General features: G+C 41.3%; 1 protein-coding gene across 1 annotated transcript in view; it reads left to right on the top strand.

The window, feature by feature from the left end:
* Positions 1-18980, top strand: part of LOC115224847 (inactive C-alpha-formylglycine-generating enzyme 2) — a 22137-nt gene extending 3157 nt beyond the window's left edge. The window contains exons 2-8 of the mRNA XM_029795791.2: positions 5429-5597; positions 6532-6691; positions 8705-8855; positions 12563-12618; positions 13731-13815; positions 15540-15702; positions 18699-18980. Coding sequence (XP_029651651.1) covers positions 5429-5597; positions 6532-6691; positions 8705-8855; positions 12563-12618; positions 13731-13815; positions 15540-15702; positions 18699-18897 — 983 coding nt within the window. The 3' untranslated portion in view covers positions 18898-18980. The remainder of the gene's footprint in view (positions 1-5428; positions 5598-6531; positions 6692-8704; positions 8856-12562; positions 12619-13730; positions 13816-15539; positions 15703-18698) is intronic.
* Positions 18981-20549: the final 1569 nt, after the last annotated feature.

The raw sequence follows: 20549 nt of genomic DNA, 5'->3' as shown, positions 1-20549 counted from the left end.
CCTGCCGCGATGTCGGTTTATTTGGTATCTCAGATAAGAATTTGTCCAAACGTTCTTTGAACGCCTCACAAATCTCTGAAGTTGTTTGACAGAATATTGAACAGTCGTGGACCCTCGAAACCCAAGCTGTCACAGTATTGGGTTCTTAATCGAGATGGAAAAGACGGGATCTTTGGTACTATGCAGTGCCAACCAGCTCGGGGTTGGTATAGCTTTCAATTCCAAAGATGGGAGCTTGACCTTCCAGGATCTCCCATGTGCCCATCACTGCACCTATTTCGCGCCTTCTCTCTAGAAAGTAGAGCTTCAGTTATTTTAGCCTCTCCCCGCAACTCACCTGTTTCACGGAATCCATCTTCTTTGTGGAATGATGCTGGATTGCCTCAACTTCCGCCTCCGGTTCGACGCTCTGCGCTAACCACAGTTTCGAGCAGAATCCAGACGGCTGAGGACGAAAGTTCCCCATGGGATTAGCATGGTATCCCCCACCCCACATACATAGAGGATTGGACTAGTTCAGGAGTTTTATAGATTAAGATTGTTTTTGTTGCGTGTGTGTGTGTGTATGTATGCATTTATGAATCTATGTATGTATGTATGTATGTGCATAAACACGCACATATCTCAGTATGCGTGTTTGTATGTATGTGTGTATATATTTATGTATCTATCTATCTATCTATCTCGCTGTGTGTGTGTATTTCTTAGGATTTCTTGCCAATAAAGAAAGAGTTGGTTTCTAACCTAGATCCAAAGCTCCTTTATTGGAATTTCAACAACATCAACGGGGAATTTGTGTATGTTATGTGTGTATGTGTGCAGTATTTGGAATCAGTGCAGGGGCAGATTTCTACGTTTTGTTTTATGCCTGTCTTCTCACGCATGCAGTTGTTGCATGTCTAGACATCTGCACATATACTTAAATAATAAACTTCTGCAAAATTTTACAAAGTTTTACAGTTCCAGCGAATCAGCTTTCTTCTTTCTGGTTTTGAGAAGCTAATTCCCCAAGACAGTGTGCTCCATATCCCTTTGCCCCAACAATTACAAGTATAAACCTGAACTTGTAATCTGGATAGAGTAACTGTAGATTTCTCAATAGTTCAGCGTAGGTTTTTTTTCTTTTTCGCTGATCTTTACCTTCATATTAACGCCCGTGGGCAGCTGATTCCTGCCCCTGTACACAGTTCCTCTTTTATCCCAATTCATCATGTCAGGCCTTTTATGTTTACATTTTATTGAAGAACATTTCACCAGCATTCCTTTTTATTCGAAGTGGTTATGGCCTCTACTGTACGCTGGTTTACTATTTCTTTGGCCTCGTGGTTACCCTTCCGACAGATCACATTCTACGGTGTCCTGGCTACAACGTCATGTCTCATCGTTAGGTAATACCGCGATGACATTTTGGGACAACTGCTTATGATGTGGTTGACATCTTCGGTGTTAACCCCACAAAGTCAACATCGGTTATCATATTTTGATGTTTTTCCTGCGTCTCTGTTCCTTTTGTACATCAGGTATTTCGTTGATATTTCTTGTTCCCCTATTGCAAACGCATACCCTGCAAAGTGAGAATAAATACTCCTCTTGTTGGTCCATGACAGACTGCTTTAATGATCAATGTTACTGCCATCCCGGAGCTTTCTGCTAACATATTCGCGCATGGTCTTCTGCTGATGTATTCTCATTCTTTCACCTGACGATACTTTCATGTAGGATCGTGTGATTACTTTGCGCATGTATTTAAGTTTATCAGACAAGAAATGCTGCTCAAAGAGCTGCTTTCCGAGTCTTATGATGTTATCAGACTCCAATATGCTAACCTGGTCAAGGGATGCGCCTCGACACTTCGTTAAAAGATGTTACCGAAGGGATATAATATGACATTCAAAGGCAGTCAGGATCCATGTTAAGCCTCCGTCCCCTTGTTTTCGTTTTAGGTAGTGGCTGTCAACATCGATGTTGATGTGGAAGTTATGTGTGCCGGTTAGTATTTTCCGGATTTTTACATCAATGGCTCAGATCTCAACAAGCAGACCGAATGCTGGTATGAGTATTGCAATCGCATTGTGGGCCACTAGTTTAGTGAATGCAAAGGGTTCCGAGGTCCATATTTTCCTTATCTGGCTGTAATATTCTTTAGTGACACGTGTCTTGTTACAGGTGCCATTGTAAGATATGTTTTCATCCACCCCTAGATACTTGTAACATTCCGCATCAGATACAAGGGAAACATGTTAAGTCATTCATGGAGATGTTGCTATCCTGGTTTATAGTTTTCCCGCTTTTCACAGCCATATACTAACATTTATCCTGACCAAATTTCAACCCTATACCCTTTGAGAATGTTGTAACCAGGTCAAGGCTCTTTTTCATCTCATGCATATTATTGGCATACAGTTTCAAGTCATGCATGAGCGCTTGTATGTATGTATGTATGTATGTATGTATGTATGTATGTATGTATGTATGTATGTATGTATGTGTGTATGTATGTATTGATCACAGCCGTGTCAAGATGGCTGCGAATTTCAATATGGCCTCAGTGCCGAAAATGGCTCCGCAGACTTTGAGCTAAACAGTTCAGCCTATTTGAAACTTACTCTATCTTTCATTATTCTCATGTGAAAGGCTTACAACTTCCACGTCAACTTCACCCACGACATCAGGTTCACAAATTCGTCCCCACCACCACCTCAGTCCGCCATCTTTGTGCAAATATGCTGCGCTCACTAACACCAGCCTCCTTCCATCTGATAACGACAGTCGCTGGTGTGTGTGTGTGTATGTGCGTGAGTGTGTATGCGTGTGTATGGGTGCTTGCAAGTATGTGTTTGCGTGTGTGGTAGATGCAGCTGCCGCCGCCATTACTATCACTGAGTATTTGGGGATTTGAAAAGGTTAACGATTCGTCGAGTGAAATAGTTTTAAAGCAAAAACAGCAGTCGCTGGGTTGCAGGCAGCGTCAGCAGCCATTGGCACGATGCAGCCGATGTCTGAGAAATTTAGTCAGAATGGTTAATGACCGGTTACGTATCAAATGCCGCGATTCTTCCGATACGAAGTTGTGTGTGTGTGAGAGAGAGAGAGTGTGTGTGTCTTTATATTTTTCTCGTTTCAGTCATTAGACTGTGGCCATGCTGGGGCACCGCCTTGAAGGATTCCTTAGTCGAATGAATCAACTCCAATACTTATTTCTTTTTAAGCCTGATACTTTTTCTATCAATATTTTTTTTGCCGAACCGCTAAGTTACAGGGACGTAAACACACCAACATCGGTCGTCAAGCAGGGGTTGGGATAGAGAAACACGGATATAGGCTATATATATATATATATATATATATATATATATATATGAGCGCGCGCGTGTATATATATATATTCTTGCTTGCAGTCATTGGATTGCGGCCATGCTGGGGCACCGCTTTGGGGAAATTTATTCGACCTCAATTCTTATTTTCTTTTTAAACTTTGTACTTTATCGTTTCTTTTTACCAAACTGTTAAGTTACGGAGATATAAACACACCAACACCCACCCACAAACACATATATACAAATATACGACGTGCTTCTTTCAGTTTCCGTCTACCAAATCCACTCACAAGGCTTTGATCGGCCCGAGGCTATGTGTCACGCAGTGGGACAGAACCAGGAACCATGTGGTAGGGGAGCAAGCTACTTACCACACAGCCACTCCTGAACCTAGTAGTAGTAGTAGTAGTAGTAGTAGTAACGGCTTGTAGTAACAGCTGTTGATCTTTTCTTGGTTTCAGTCACAGCAGTGCGGCCATGCTGTCGTACCGATTCCAAACGGTTTAATCGACCATGGTAACACCAGCGTTCATTTTATCGATCACTATTTATCACACCGCTACGCACCTTGGCATAAAGGTACGCTACATAAGAGACACTGGCTCGTAGACCGGTGGGAACAAACCTCTTCCTCTCCACCGCCACCTCTCTCATTATACATACATACATTTAGCTGCTATTTCTAGCAAGTCGATCGATCGTGAAAAGTAATTTACCCTCGATGCGACATATTAGTGAAGGCGGAATACGAACCAACGATCCTTCGGACAGCTGGTCAACATCCTGAAAACGTTGCTGTTAATTCAATGAATATTTTAATAATTAGGAGTTGCAAAGCGGCGAGTTGGCAGAAACGTTAGCGCGCCGGGCGAAATGCTTAGCGGTATTTCGTCTGCCGCTACGTTCTGAGTTCAAATTCCACCGAGGTCGACTTTGCCTTTCATCCTTTCAGGGTCGATTAAATTAGTACCAGTTACGCACTGGGGTCGATATAATCGACTTAATCCGTTTGTCTGTCCTTGTTTGTCCTCTCTGTGTTTAGCCCCTTGTGGGTAGTAAAGAAATAGGTATTTCGCTTGTCTTTACGTTCTGAGTTCAAATTTCGCCGAGGTCGACTTTGCCTTTTATCCCTTCAGGGTCAATAAATTAAGTACCAGTTGCGTATTGCGGTCGATTTAATCGACTGGCCCCCTCCCGCCAGATTTCAGGCCTTGTACCTAGAGTAGAAAAGAGTAAAACAAGAGTTGCCTCCCTTGAAAAAGGTGAATTTAGTATTTTCTTTCCATTGCTCTTGCTTTCCTTTATTTTAATTATTATTGGGTTAAAATTGGTTGGAAAAAAACAAACAAAAAAAGCCGCAATAATTATGCCCCAATCCAATATTTAACTTTCAAAAGTTTTCTCCTGTTTTTGTTCTTTTAATTGCGAAGTCTTTGATCAGATCCTCACAATGGCACCATGAACAGTTGGGAATTATATTTCTGGTCATATAAACCTCTTTGAATATTATTTCAGCAAGTTTCAAGTGATTTCTTTTGTGCCATAGACCATTTACCATTTCTGTGGTGCCCCTCTTCTCTTCCCTTGATGCCCTAAGTACATGCATATTTTGCTTAACGGTTAATCCACCACTGACAACATGGATGTTCTGAAAGTAAAGTAACCAGGAAAAAAGAAAGGGTTGGAAAAACTGGAAACCAAGAAACAAAGGGGTTAGGAATGGATGAGGAAGAATGGTGTGGGTAGCAAACAATGGAAATGTATGACTGCATTCATTTAAAATCAATCTTCTTTTGCCCTGGGAGGATTATAACATTCCAGTTTGATATCCATGCCTCAGGATGGCAGAGTACTCGTTTAATGATTGACTATTTAATTATTAACTAATTTTAATCATTTAATGATTAACTAATCATTCTTTGGTTAATCAAAACATGTAACCTTTACACTGCTGTTCAGATACTTTGTTAGCCAGGTTCCTGCATGAAGTGCTTTTGAGGTGATCACCAGGATTTTACCTATGCTCTCAATTACACCCACCCACACCTACACACTGTGTAAATAGTGAAATTTACTTTATTTGTCTCATGTTGTAAATTCTTTCATTTCAGTTTTAAATTATTTCCATTCCAAGTATGAATCAATGGTCCTTTTGGAAAATGCAGTCTTTCAAACTGGGGTCAATGACCCCACATCACGCAATGGAGAATACCCAGTCCATAAGGTGCAGGTGAAAGCCTTTTATATTGACAGATACCCAATAACAAACATTCAATTCAGGTAATTACAACTTTATTCACCTTAATATACACATATAAACATTCATCTGTGTGTGTGTATATATATGTATGTATGTATGTATGTATGTATGCACATATATTTATGTATATATGTTTATGTATGTGTGTATGTATATATATTTATGCATGTAAGTATCTATATTTATATATATATGTATGTATTATGCATGTATATCATCATCATCATTGTCATCATCATCATCCAGTGTTTTAAATCTGGTTTTTGCCCCTGTTAACGAGGGTTGCCAGATCTACCTCAATGCCATAGCAACCAAGGTAGACAGGTGCAGACCACCCCAACTTTTGGGCTGGCTGGTGCCCATTCTCTTTTGCTATCATGAAGGCTTTTTTGGAGCTGGATTTTCTATGGGGAGCATGCCTTTGCTTAGCCCCACCCTCAGTCTCTAGACATGAGTGGTCCTGAGACCAAGGCCTCTACCACGATTTTTAAGAAATGTGGTGGAAAACTAGCTCAGAAAGTCAGGGACGTTACTCCCTGAGACTGCTTTCAGAGCCCCCACCCCCACATACATATGCATATCATCTTGAATAAAGTCTAGTCATGTACAAATGGAGGAAGAATGGCAGAATGGCAAAAACAGTAAAAGGAACAAAATTTTCTTCTCCTGGAGCCCAAATGAAATCGAACCCCCATCACCAATTTCACCCCACTTTTTTCGCTACTGTAAACCCCAACCGATGACCCACACAGCCACCTTAACAATATTTTAGGTTCATCAAGAAAGCTATGTACCCACCCACCCCTGCCCAGGGCTCCTACATTGATTTATTAACGGCAACCCTATATAGATTAGACGGATGAGGAGACCTTCATCCCATCCAGGGGAATAAAGCAGTGGGTTCATACTTTAAAATGACTCCCCTACTAATTACATGTCTCAATCAAATTGCAGAAAGTTCCATCAAGCAAAACCACATTATGAGACTGAAGCTGAAGAAGTGAACTTCAGTTACGTCTTTGGACAACATATGACGCCACACCAACTGAGCAGATCCAAACCAGAAGAGAAACAACCTGGATGGTATGAGGTTGCTGGAGCCCAGTGGAACAAGGTATTGCCCTACCCCACTCTACCCCCACCCCCCCACTCTCTTTGTAGATATATAGATACACAGGTATGTACCGGTATGTTGATACAAACAGGGAAAACAGAACTCAAAATATGAGTATATCATCATCATCATCATCATTTAACATCCATTTTCCATGCTGGCAAGGGTTGGATGGTTCGACTGGGGTCTGGGAAGCCAGGAAGGTGCACCAGGCTCCAGTGTCTGATCTGGCAGTGTTTCTACAGCTGGATGCCCTTCCTAACACCAACTAGTCCAAGAGTGTAGTGGGTGCTTTTTTTCCATGCCACTGGCACAAGGGCCAGAGGGGGCTGGCATCAACCATGATTGGATGGTGCTTTTTACGTGCCACCAGCACAAGAGCCATAACTACGATTTCCATTTTATTTTGATGTTGATGTACTTGACACAATAGGTCTCCTCAAGCAAGGCAGTTACCCTACGATCCAAGGTACTTTTGAGTGGGCTGGTTATGTGACACTGGTGTAGGTTACAGCTGTGAACTCACTTTATTTGCCGAGTCTTCTCATGTCAACATTTCTCCAGAGGTCTTGGTCTTTCGTCATTGCCAGAGTGACTCAAGATCTGAGAGTTTCGTGTATTGGCACAATTAGATAGATATATTAGGTTGGTGCATAATTATTGCAGCTTTTTTCAATAAATTTTAATCAACAAAAGCAGTAACAACATTTAACAAAAACATCTTTAAATGATTATTCTGGAGCATATTCACCATTTACTTCACTTACTGACAACTGGTGTTGGTGTGTTTACATCCCTTTACTTACCAGTTCAGCAAAACAGACTGATAAAATAAGGCTTCAAAAAAACAATAAATCTTGGGGTCAATTCGTTTGACTATGAATTCTTCAAGGTGGTTCCCCAGCATGGCCACAGTCTGATTGGTCTGTCCTGGTTTAGGCCACATAACTTTTTGTCCTTTTCTTCTTTCAGTCATTTGACTGTGGCCATGCTGGGGTGCTGGCTTGAAGGGTTTAGTCAAACGAATTGACCCCAGCCCTTCATTTCTTTTTAAGCCTGTTACTTATTCTATCAGTCTTGTTTGGCAAACCACTAAGTTATGGGAATGTAAACACACCAACACCAGTTGTCAAGCAGTGGTGGGGGAACAAACATAGACACAAAGACACACACGCATATGTATATATGATGGGCTTCTTTCAGTTTCCACCTACCAAATCCTCTCACAAGGCTTTGGTTGGCCCAAGGCAATAGAAGACATGCAATGGGACTGAACCTGGAACCATGCAGTCAGGTGGAAAATTTCTTCCCTCACAGCCACACTCGTGCCTGCAGAGATCCCTATTCTGTCTCAAAGACTTCATCCATTTCCTTGCCAAATCTATGCTTCTTCAACCTACCATTGTGCCGATGGTGTCTGGTTGTGTCTCACATCTTCTACTCGGCACACATCACTGCATTTCTGCTCCAGCATCTCTATATTCTTCACAGACCTGTTCTTCTGCCAATATTGGTAGCGGCAACCCTGCAACCCTAACTTTGTGTACCTGACAAAAGGAAGTGGTGGTGGTGGTAGTGGCAGAGATTGATTTCCCCAGGGGCAGGGGACTTGTTTGATGTTAGTTTTTTCTGCATCTGAGAGACGAACAGCTGCTATCTTTGTAATTTAGCTGTAATCATCATCATCACCACCACCATCATCATCAACATTATCATCATTACCACCACCACCACCACCACCACCATCACGCTACCACTACCACCACTACCATCATCATCACCACGATCATCAACATCACCATTACCACCACCACTACCACTGCCATCATTATCATCCTCATTGTCATCATCATCATTTTCCTTGGTGGCAGTCGTCATCACTACCACCACCACCACCACCATCATCACGATCATCCTCATTACCACCAGTGCCATCTCCTCCTCCTCCTCCACACCACTGCCCCTTCCTCCTCCCCAGATGTCTTCACTAAGGGTCTCTTCTATTTCTTTCAGCCTGCGGGCCCATTTAGCACCATCAGGGAACTCCTGTCCCACCCTGCGGTGCATGTGAGTTACAATGATGCTTTTGCCTATTGTTCCTGGGCTGGAAAACGTCTGCCAACAGAACACGAATGGGAATACGCTGCCAGAGGAGGACTGGATGGTAAACAACCGATTTTCACTTAATATCTTGTCTTAAGAAGCAAACTTTAACAATGATTGGGGTTTACCTTTTTAGTTTCTCTTTGGGTTTATGTTGTACTTTGGGAGGGTCATATGGCCAATAGATATACACACAAACACAGGCTGTGGTTTACTTCAAGTCACAATGCATGAAGGTCACACACACACTGATTGGAAAAAATCATCAACACACAATATCCTTACCCTACTACACTCTCTCTCTCTCTCCCTATTTCACCCCTCTCCTGACTCTATTTATCCATATATTTTTCTTTCTCTCCCTCCCTCCATCTCTTTCTTTCTCTCCTCTGTCTAATCTATCACTATAACAACAACCTATTCCTTACCTCTCTCTCTCTCTCCTTATCCAATAATGACCTCCACTCCTCTAAACCCACACTTCTCCTCTCCCCTTAACTTTTCCTCTTAAGAGCACTAATTCTCAGTAATTCTCTTATATTTTTTCCTGCAGATCTCCAAATATTGAATCCCACCAATCTCTCCAGCCCCTGCAAAGATCACGGTTCCAGCCCCTTATCTAAAACCAATCTAAAACAAAGCTTTATCACTATTTCACAATTTTAATTTTCCTTTAATATTTCTTTTCTTTCCTTTCATATATTCTTCATCTGCACAAGAACTATTCAAGTCTTCCCCTTGTCTATCAGATACACCTGTTCCTCTCTCAACGCTAACACAATTCAGTTTTTGCTGTGGTAAGCTTATAATCCAGATCTCCGTATAATCCTGTAATCCAGCCCTCTGTCCAATCCTATAATGCAGCCCTATGTCCAATCCTATAATCCAGCCCTCTATTTTGTTCTATAATCCAGATTTCTGTTCAGTTCTATAATACATACCTCTGTCTAATCCTATAATCCAGCCCTCTGTCCAATTCTATAATACATACCTCTGTCTTATCCTATAATCCAGCCCTCTGTCCAATTCTATAATCTAAACTTCTGTTTAAGCCTATAATCCAGCTGTGTCCAATCCTATAATCCAGCACTCTGTCTAATTCTATAATCCAGCTTTCTGTCCAATCCAGCCTTCAGTTCAATCCTATAATCCTGACCTCTGTCCAATTCTATTATCCTGACCTCTGTCCAATTCTATAATCTCAACCTCTGTCCAGTCCTAAATACAGACCTCTGTCCGATCCTATAATCCAGCCTTCTTGTCCATATCCTATAATCCAAACCTCTGTCCAGTTCTATAATCCAGCCTTCAGTCAATCCTATAATCCAGACCTCTGTCCAATTCTATAATCCAGCCTTCTGTCCATATCCTATAATCCTGACCTCTGTCCAATTCTATTATCCTGACCTCTGTCCAGTTCTATAATCCAACCTTCAGTCAATCCTATAATCCAGACCTCTGTCCAGTCCTATAATCCTGACCTCTGTCCACTCCTATAATCCAGACCTCTGTCCAGTTCTATAATCCTGACCTCTGTCCAATCCTATAATCCTGACCTCTGTCCAGTTCTATAATCCCAACCTTCAGTCAATCCTATAATCCCGACCTCTGTCCACTCTTATAATACAGACCTCTGTCCAGTCCTATAATCCTGATCTCTGTCCAATCCTATAATCCCAACCTCTGTCCACTCCTACAATACAGACCTATTCACTGTTCTTTATCATTCGTTAGACATTCCTGGCCAAGTCTCTTCACAGTTTATGACTTTTCCATTGCTCCTGGCATCTGCTCCTTATTGAGGTTTGTATTGTCCGAGGATTCGAGTTGGTCCTCCTCTCTTGTTTCTTCCATGAGTCGGTTCCCACATTAGTAGCCTGTCTTTAATTTTCTGCTTACTTCCCCAGCAATGTCCAGCAAATCATAAGCCTTTGAGCAATTGTAGTTGCTATCTTGGGCAAGTTTCCATATAAACCTTCACTTGTCATACATTGACCCCAGTTTATGCTTTGTACAACCCTAGGCACTTTAGTGTCTACACAATCCAGTTTCTTCTCAAGTGCTTGTGTCAGGGTCCGTGTACCTGATCCTAAACAACACCACAGACTCAGCAGTTGTTCTGAAGAATGATATTTACAACAAACCATGGAAGACAATTCTATGATCCAGATTTATGTACAACAATAGAATATTTTTAATTGTCATAAGCTGATGAGCTGGCAGAATCATTAGCATGCCAGGTAAAATGCTCAGTGGCAGCGAGCTGGCAGAAATGTTAGCACGCCGGGCGAAATGCTTAGCGGTATTTCGTCTGCGTTACGTTGTGAGTTCAAATTCCGCCAAGGTCGACTTTGCCTTTCATCCTTTCGGGGTCGATAAATTAAGTACCAGTTAGGCACTGGGGTCGATGTAATCGACTTAATACCTATGTCTGTCCTTGTTTGTCCTCTCTGTGTTTAGCCCCTTGTGGGTAATAAAGAAATAGGTAAAATGCTCAGTGGCATTTTGTTCATCTTTACATTCTGAGTTCAAATTCCACAGAGATCAGCTTTACCTTTCATCCTTTTGGGGTTGATAAAATAAATAGCAGTCAAGCATTGGGTTGATGTAATCAATTAGAGCCTCACCCAAAATTTGGGGCCTTGTGCCTTTTAGTAGAAAGGAATATTTTTAACCATTCTCTTCTCTATTAACCTTGAATATTCTTTTCTACTCTAGGCACAAGGCCTGAAATATTTGGGGAGAGGGCCAGTCAAATTAGATCGACCCCAGTATGCAATTGGTGCTTAATTTATTGCCCTCAAAAGGATGAAAGGCAAAGTCAACCTCAGTGGAATTTGAACTCAGAATGCAGAGACATACAAAATACCTCTAAGCATTTTGCCCAGCGTGCCAATGTTTCTGCCAGTTCGCTGCTTTAATAAACCTTAAGGATTGACAATGTGATGGGGCTGAAGGACCTTTTTATTTATTTAAGCTTCATTTTGCAAATTTCGACTGACTAAAAATTGAACCCTTCACCCATAAGGATATATGAATGAATAAACGTAGAGGATGGAGGAGCAAACCGGTGTTCCTTGGTTCCAGTTGAAGAGCCTGCTCATGAAATTAACATATCATCATCATCATCATCGTTTAACGTCCATTCTCCATGCTAGCATGGGTTGGATGGTTCAACCGGGGATCTGGGAAGCCAGAAGGCTGCACCAGGCTCCAGTCTTATCTGGCAATGTTTTTACAGCTGGATGCCCTTCCTAATGCCAACCACTCTGTGAGTGTAGTGAGTGCTTTTTACGTGCCACCTGCACAGGTGCCAGGCGAGGCTGGCATCGGCCACGGTCGGATTGGTGCATTTTACATGCCACCGGCACGGAAGCCCAGTGGCTGAGTATTCCACAGACACACATACCCTTAATGTAGTAACCTTAATGATCTCAGCATGACACAGAGTGACAGGGCTGGCCCCTTTGGATTACAGAGACAACTCATTTTTACCTGCTAATTGAACTGGAGCAACATGAAATAAAGTGTCTTGCTCAAGGACACAACAGGCCACCACCCAGAATTGAACTCATGTTGCTATGATTGTGAGCTGAGTACCTTAACCACTAAGCCATGGTACCTTCACAGAGGAACAATGAAAAACAATAAATGTTGGGGAGATGGAGGAATAATGGACATAAGCGGGGCAGGGTCGAGGGGTGATGAACGACCATAATGACAGAAGACAAAGTGAATGTTCTGAGGGATGTTTTGTTGTTGTTTCAGGATTGCTTTACCCGTGGGGTGACAGGTACCTTAAAATGAGGATGAACCTTTGGCAGGTAAGGTTGATTACAATTCCCTTTGGACAATGCCAAAACATCACACAGCCACACCCACACACACACAGAGGTTGGACAGGAAGTTATTTGAAACAGGGTTAAAATTTCTGAGTTTTTTACTGTTTTTGTTAATCAACCAATCACTCTCCCTCTCTCCATTTCTTTCTCTCTCTCTCTCTATCTCCCTCCCTCTCTCTCTGCCTATCTATCTATCAACCTCTATTTATCTATCTGTCAGTCTGTCTTTCAGCCTCTCTCTCTCTCTCTCACTCCCTCTCTTCATAACATTAGAAAGCCTTTATTTAGAACTAGCAGTACCGCCCGGTGTTGCTAGGGTTTGTAAGGGAAATAACTATATAAGCATTTTTAGAGAGTTACTTCCCTTATAGATGCCAATTCGGGCTTTCTTAGCCATTTCTGTTTTGGTGTCTTCAAGCCATGAAGTCGTTGTTCTAAAAGAACGCTGGTCTCCTTGACAACGCTTTATGACGTTGATTTCCTTACACTCCCTTCCCCACAGCTTCACGAGGGAGGGAAGAAGGGGGAGAAGCAAACAGGTGCAGGTGTGACCATGGACGCCAACTCCGCCGCCATCGACGCACGTAAAAATATGCATTAAAATGCAATAAAAAATGATGTAAAATTATTTTTAAAATCATAGACTCATCATAGACGCGCGCTAATAGCCAGACGGGCTTGATATGAATCACGACTATAAGATACCCAAATTTGGTTAAACTGCACCGCAAAATGTGGGAGTAGTTAGGAATCTAAATCGAAGGGGACAGACACTCACACAACTACAGTTTTATATATATAGATTTATTTCAATTCTTCTGACTGACACTAAGCTGTGCTTAACATGTGTGTGTGTGTGTGTGAGTGCATGCATTTGTGTATATGTACTTCTGTGTATATGAGTGTGTGGGTATGATATTTTGTGCATATGTATGTGTGTGTATGTGTTCATACACCCTCGCATATAAACAAACCAACACACACACACACACCAACCTCTCATTACACAATTCTTTGCTACAAACCTTATTATTGAAAGCAGACTTATTTTCCTCTATTTTATTTTATTTTATTTTATTCCTATCTGAACCCAGGGTAAATACCCAGAAGAAGACAAAAAATTCGATGACTGGGCTGGCACCAGTCCTGTGGATGCATTTCCAGCTCAGAATAATTATGGTAACTAAAGACGTTCATCTTCTTATTTCATCAACACAAATCACCTTCTACCTTCACTCTCAACTGTTTCGATCCTACTACTACTATAATTATTATTATTATTATTATTATTAATTATTATTAATTATTATTATTATTATTATTATTAGTAGTAGTAGTAGTAGTAGTAGTAGTAGTAGTAGCAGCAGCAGCAGCAGCAGCAGCAGCAGCAGCAGCAGCAGTAGTAGCAGCAGCAGCAGCAGCAGTAGTAGTAGTAGTAGTAGTATAGTAGTAGTAGTAGTAAGGCCGTGAGCTGGCAGAACTGCTAGCATGGTGAACAAAAGGCTTAGCTGCATTTATGTTCTGAGTTGAAATTCTGCCGAGACCCGCTCAGCCTTTCATCTTTTCGGGGTTGATGAAATAAGTACCGATCAAGCACTGGAGTCGATGTTATTGACTAACCCACTCTCCCAAAATTCCTGGCCTTACGCCAAAATTTGAAACTATTATTATTATTGAGTGAGAGAGCAGTGCACGCCATCAAAGTGACATTGGGGTACAAATATACGAAGCCCAGTATATCCATCATGACTACCAGTCTGATAAGGGCACACTAGGTACATGCTTCACAACCATAGGTGCGCGACATGGTGATCTCATATCAAGATAAACAGCGCATGACCTTGCAGGTAGGGCCCAGTTAGAATTTTATTCTGGTCAAGTAACCCATCCCGCTCAAAAGGTCCCTGAATAAGGGTTGTTTAGGGATGATTAACAAAACACCCATGTTTCCAGACATGAATGAATTAATTCAAAGAATTCTTTTCAACACACGGATATAATGCTCCCCTACTATTTCTGCTCGTGATCAGAGATGCACATATCGTCAACCACCAAGGGACATACTCAACTGGTTAATGTCAAACAACTGACAAGCAAATCTGTGGTATTGAGCAGAATATTTGCTGTAGCCCATCTTTTATACCAAGACAAAGCAATGTACATGATAACACTTCCAATCAGTTAAGATCAGAAGCCATGAGAGCCACTGCCTGTCATTGCATCAGGGCATTTATTATTATTGTTGTTGTTGTTATTACCTCTGCCTTAGCAAAGGCGGAGGTATTGTTTTCAGATGTGTTTGTTTGTCTGTGGACAAGAAATCTCTTAAGAACTGCTGGATGGACTCAGATGAAACTTTCAGAGATGTTTGGCTTTGTGACTGGCATGAACTGACAAGATTTGGGGATTGATCCGGTATCGGACAAGGATTCTGGATTACTTTCCCTGTTTTTTAACTTAATTTTTGAGAATGGTCAAGTTTATTTCAGATATTCTCATTTTAAAAATCCTCTCTGGCTAATCGTTGAGAGGACATTGGTGTTGCCTTGGCAGAGTTTTGTGCTCTCTGAGTGCTCTTGTTAATATTATTGTCATTATTAAAACAACGAGCTGGTAGAATTTTTAGTCCCCAACAAAATGCTCAACGGCCTTTCCACCAGCTTTGCATTTTGAGTTCAAATTCTGGTGAGGTTAACTTTGGCTTTTGTCCTTTTAGGGTTCATGAAATAAGTATCACCTGTGTACAGGTATTGATGTGACCGGCTTACCCGTTTATCCCAAACTTGTTGGCCTTGTACTAAAATTTGAAACCATTATTATTATTATTATTATTATTATTATTATTATTATTATTCCCCTTCCCCCTCTCTCTCACTCTGTTTCTCTCTCTTTCTCTATTCCAGGAATGTACGACATGCTTGGCAATGTCTGGGAGTGGACCTCATCGTTATACTTTGACCGAGTGATTGACCGAGACACCCAGCCCCTGAGATATGTTCTAAAAGGAGGCTCCTTCATCGACACACGTGATGGCGCCTACAACTTTGTTGTACGCACTGCAAACAGGTAACCACTGCCCAATGTTGATCTCGTCCATTGAGGTTATTTCACCTGAGGTCAGGCCTATATAGGCAGAGTCTACACTCAACTACATCATTTTTTTTAGAAGTAGTAATGTGTGAGAAATGACAAAGAAATTGGTGCTATTTCTAGCTGTTTGAGTGACCACATATAGGTTACCTTGTTGTTGTAACTGTGCTATCATTATTGGTTTAAAGTCCAGGCTAATTAAAATCAAGGCACCGTTCCCTTGCATGCATGAAGAAAATCTATGGCAGTCAAAGTGCATTTTCTGGTTTTGTTTAGCACACCCAACCCAGTTCTGCGGGATCAGTGTCACAACGGGAACGCATGGGTTGGGAGTTTGACAGGCAGAGGTGATAAGGTTGCACATGCCGGCCCTTTTGACACTGCCCCCCCCGAACCCAAGTTGGGTTCGGACCACAGCTAAGCCCTACCTAATCCTAACTTAAGTCTAGACCTTTCCCTCTAGGGAACGAAGGCGCATGTGTAGGTTGCAATGTCTTCTCTTCACTCGAATACTTCTGTGTACATGACGTTCCTAGCTGTCCCTTTGGGTGAAAACATGAAAACATCATTGCGCCTCCCAACGGCGTCAGCAGCTTGGCAAGCTCTTCTCTGTTGTGGTGTTTCGGCAGATCGTGACCTGACAGTGCTAGCAGCGTTAGCCGCATTCCGAATGGCCCTTTGTTCGGGGTTCTTGCGAGCTCTGCGGATGGAAGCACAAGAAGAAGACCGCATGTTTTGGCTGGACTGTTGCACTTTCGTCAACCTCAAGCGGAGGGAAGATCTGTACGCTGCGGCCCTTGCAAGTCGGGTAGAACGGTCGCTAGTAGTTTCAGATGCCTGAGCAGCGGCAGAACAGGAACCTTTTTGCGAGAGGCACAAGGTGGTTTCCTCGTGGGTCTCGCGTGCCCTTCTAGCCCTAGCAGCCGATGCCTTGGCCGTCTGAGGGCTGAGGAGGGTCCTTCTCTTCTTGGGTGGCATTTTGGTGGATAGCAATGTGTTTGGCAAAGGTGTAATAAAAAGGAACACATAGGGTAAGTATCCCAAAATGTATAAAAATGTACAAAAACAGAAAAAAAGCGGGCAGCAACGTGAGTGACAACAACGAAAAAGCGAAAAGTGACCAAACTGAACAAACGAATGGAAAAGGTTTTTTGGTGCACACGACAAAAGCGGCTTATAATAAACCAAGAGTTTGCAAGTAGCGTCCGAGGACCCTTAGGGTACGTCAAAAATTTAAGGTAAAACGTTTGGGGTGGTAGTTATAAAGAAAGTCTAAACAAAAAAAGTATTCGAATAACTTGCCAAGGTTATGTTGTCTGGTCATGTTTTGTCTCGTTGACTGCTTGAAGTGGCTGTGTTGGGAGGTAAGTTCTTCCTGGTAGGAATTGGTTCACCAAAACTTAGGTTAGTCTGGAGGTTTTGATGTAATCTTTGGTTTGTATGTAGGATACCTTGAAGATTAAGTCTAGATTTCCTCCTGTGGGTTGAATTATTGATAGTTGTTTGATAGTTATTTGGGGGAGTAAGAGAGTTAAAGAAGGTCGAGTTGCGTCCCCTAGACCGTCTGTGGTTAGTGTTTAATACACAAATCGGTTTGCTATGTGTGCCACTTATGATGTAATTAACCGATTTTTTCCAGTAATAACGAATCTTATTGGAATAAAAAGGGCCATATAGTTCCTTGGAGCAGACATGATGCTCGCTGTGAATTTTTAAAAAAATTCCTGCCAATTTGTTAAAGATATTATCGAAAATATGTCATCTTGAATTTGAACGCGATTTCCCAAAATGGCATGATTTTATCGATTTTTTTCTGATGGTAAGGTATTGCATGGAAAACTAACGTCAGAATTAAGTTCCTTAGGGTAACATTAAGCTTCACCATGGGTTTGGTGAAAATCGATGGCAAGTTGCGAAAACTACAACGGAAAATGTGTTGCATATGATAAGCTTAGATTCTCGACCCCATGTCGAATTTATCGATCTTTTTCAGACCTGGGGGAACTTTTCGAAATTTTCGCTGCGTTAGTTTTGAATTATGACACTGGGCTATGTGTGTGTCAAGTTTCATCAGAATCGGTTGAAAGACGTGGTCAGGGTGAGGGTACAACCTGACAGACACACAAACAGACAAACTGACTTTTATATAGAGAGAGATGTATGTATGTATGTATATATAAAAAACATAATTAGAGGATAAAATTATTAAAATTAATGAATTTTATCAGTGGCCAGCATATAAAAACCTTTTAGGTAAAATCCATTTATAGAGATATATAACTGTATAGGGTACAATTATACTTAAGGGCACAAAAGCTATTATGCCCATATGCTGACAGAATGTGCTGAATATGCCCAACCACTTCAAATATTCACTCCAAAAATAAGTATAAGCAATGTACAGGCGTTGATATGATGGACTTACCCACTTCTCCCAAACTAGTTGGCCTTGTGCTAAAAGTAGGCTGGCTAAAAGCATTCACCAACTTAAACAAGGAGACCGTCCTGAAGAGTCGCAGGAGATTCCAAAGTCGTCTGCAGGTCATGGTTGAAGCCAATGGTAATTTTATTGAATGAATTTATTTTTAAGTATTTCAAGATAATTTCGTGTAATTTTGGTAAATTTGGTGCATAATTATTGTGGCCTTTTTTCAACAAATTTTATTCAACAAAAACAATAACAATATTTAACAAAAACATCTTTAAATGACAGTCTGACCGTCTGCCAAGCAAATGGGAAGCAGTAATTGAAGTAGATGGTGAATATGCTCCGGAACAATCATTTAAAGATGTTTTTGTTAAATATTGTTATTGTTTTTGTTGATTAAAATTTGTTGAAAAAAAAAAGCCGCAATAATTATGCCCCAATTTAATATATCTGTTAAAATGTGACGTCAGTGTTATTTTCATTTTTGCATAATTTAGATGACAGTTTATTTTCTGTACCCCATGAATATTTGTTTTTTTCTTAGGAAAGGAAAACGTCCGCAGTATACATCTAGCAACATTGGATTCCGTTGTGCAATGGACCTGTCTGAAGAAGAAACCTTAGCCCGTCTTCATGCAAGCACCAAACCTCCAAGACCTGTTCGCTTTCACAAGAAATCAGATATGTATCAACATCGCAAAGAAAATGAGAAAAAGGAAGACATGGAACATTTCGAGTTATAACGACTTTGGATTTAGTTTTTTCTTGTTTTTTTTTCTGGTTCCTTTCATAAAATCTTTCTGTAATAAAGTTTCAAAAACAAAAATATCTTTTCATTTTTTTACTCTTTTACTTGTTTCAGTCAGTTGACTGCGGCCACGCTGGAGCAATTCCTCGAAGAATTTTTAGTTGAATGAATCGATTCCAGTAATTAGTTTTCTTTTAAGCCTGTAACTTATTCTATCGGTCTTTTTTTGCCAAACTACTAAGTTATGGGGATGGAAGCACACCAATTGTGGGTAAACAGCAGGACACCGTGTTCCATGAAATATGTAATGGCAAAATTAGTTTGAGCGTGGAAACGGAGAACTCCTCCATAAAGAGTGATATTGCAACAGTTGCGTGGAGCCATGACGTCAGAGCAAGATTAGGATTTTGTGAGTCTGTGCGCGCATGTGTGTGAAAGAGAAAGGGAGAGAGAAATAGAGTGAGTGAAGGTGATGATGGATGTCTTTTGAGGCAGACACTCATATAGAAAACGTGAGGTTATCATGGTCATTGTATGAAATGTTTACGGTTGATAACTTAGGGAAAAGATTATAATTTTAAATTATTGTAATTCAAATATGTCAATGAAAATAAAGTTTAGTTAGTAGTGGAAATAGTACTGAATCTTTTGACACCCCATACGTGAAAATCGACAACTCGGTTTTGGAATGCATGAGGAACATATGTACCCTGATAAACTCCAAAATTGATCCACGTACCCCTTCCCTACCCAGCAATGAAGGGCGCGCGAGCGCAACAGTCTCTACAGCTCACAGAAAATGAACTGCTGAAATAGAAGTGAAACAGCATGTTATACATACCCGGGGTATACGTGGGTCTTGTGTTTTTTCGCTTTAAAGGTTAGAGATCCTCATAGAAGCAAACACGATGTTGAATAATTCTCCGTCATACGTCTACTAAAAACTTTAACATACTTCCAAAACGGGGCTTCGTCTAGTTTATCTACGTGCCCCCTTATGCATAGATATAAATCGGGGGGGGGGGGGGGTAAAGATCATGGATATTTTTTTTGTTTTATTTTTACATGAACACTATACCGACGGCGGAGATTCCGAATCTGCGAAAAAACCCTGCATTTCAAAATTAATTTTGTACAGGCGAAAAAAAAAAGTACATAAAATAACAAAACACAACTTTGCCCCATCCCTCCCCCCTTCTCTCTCTCTCTCTCTCTCTCTCGCTCAATTCCTCCCTCCCTTCTCTCTCTCTCGCTCAATTCCTCCCTCCCCTTCTATCTCTCGCTCAATTCCTCCCTCCCCTTCTCTCTCTCTCGCTCAATCCCTCCCTCCCCTTCTATCTCTCGCTCAATTCCTCCCTCCCCTTCTCTGTCTCGCTCAAACCTTCCCTCCCCTTCTCTCACTCTTTCCCCCTCTCTCACCTCTCTATCTTTCTCTCTCTCTCCCCTTCACTCTCTCTCCACACGAAAGCGTAGACTAATTTGTCGGCCGCTTAAATTTTCAGAGCGAAAAATTTCTAAAGGTAAGTGGAAACAATTGATGCCCTGGGATCAAGATATCCAGTAATTTTAGCAGGTATGTAAAAGATAATATTTTAATGCGTTTAATTCTTCGGAAACGTGTATGTATATATATATATATGTATATGA

The sequence above is a fragment of the Octopus sinensis genome, linkage group LG26 (genome assembly GCF_006345805.1).
Source record: "Octopus sinensis linkage group LG26, ASM634580v1, whole genome shotgun sequence".
Taxonomy (NCBI): domain Eukaryota; kingdom Metazoa; phylum Mollusca; class Cephalopoda; order Octopoda; family Octopodidae; genus Octopus; species Octopus sinensis.
Note: the sequence above shows the minus strand (reverse complement) of the source record. Positions and strands in the feature narration are given on the sequence as shown.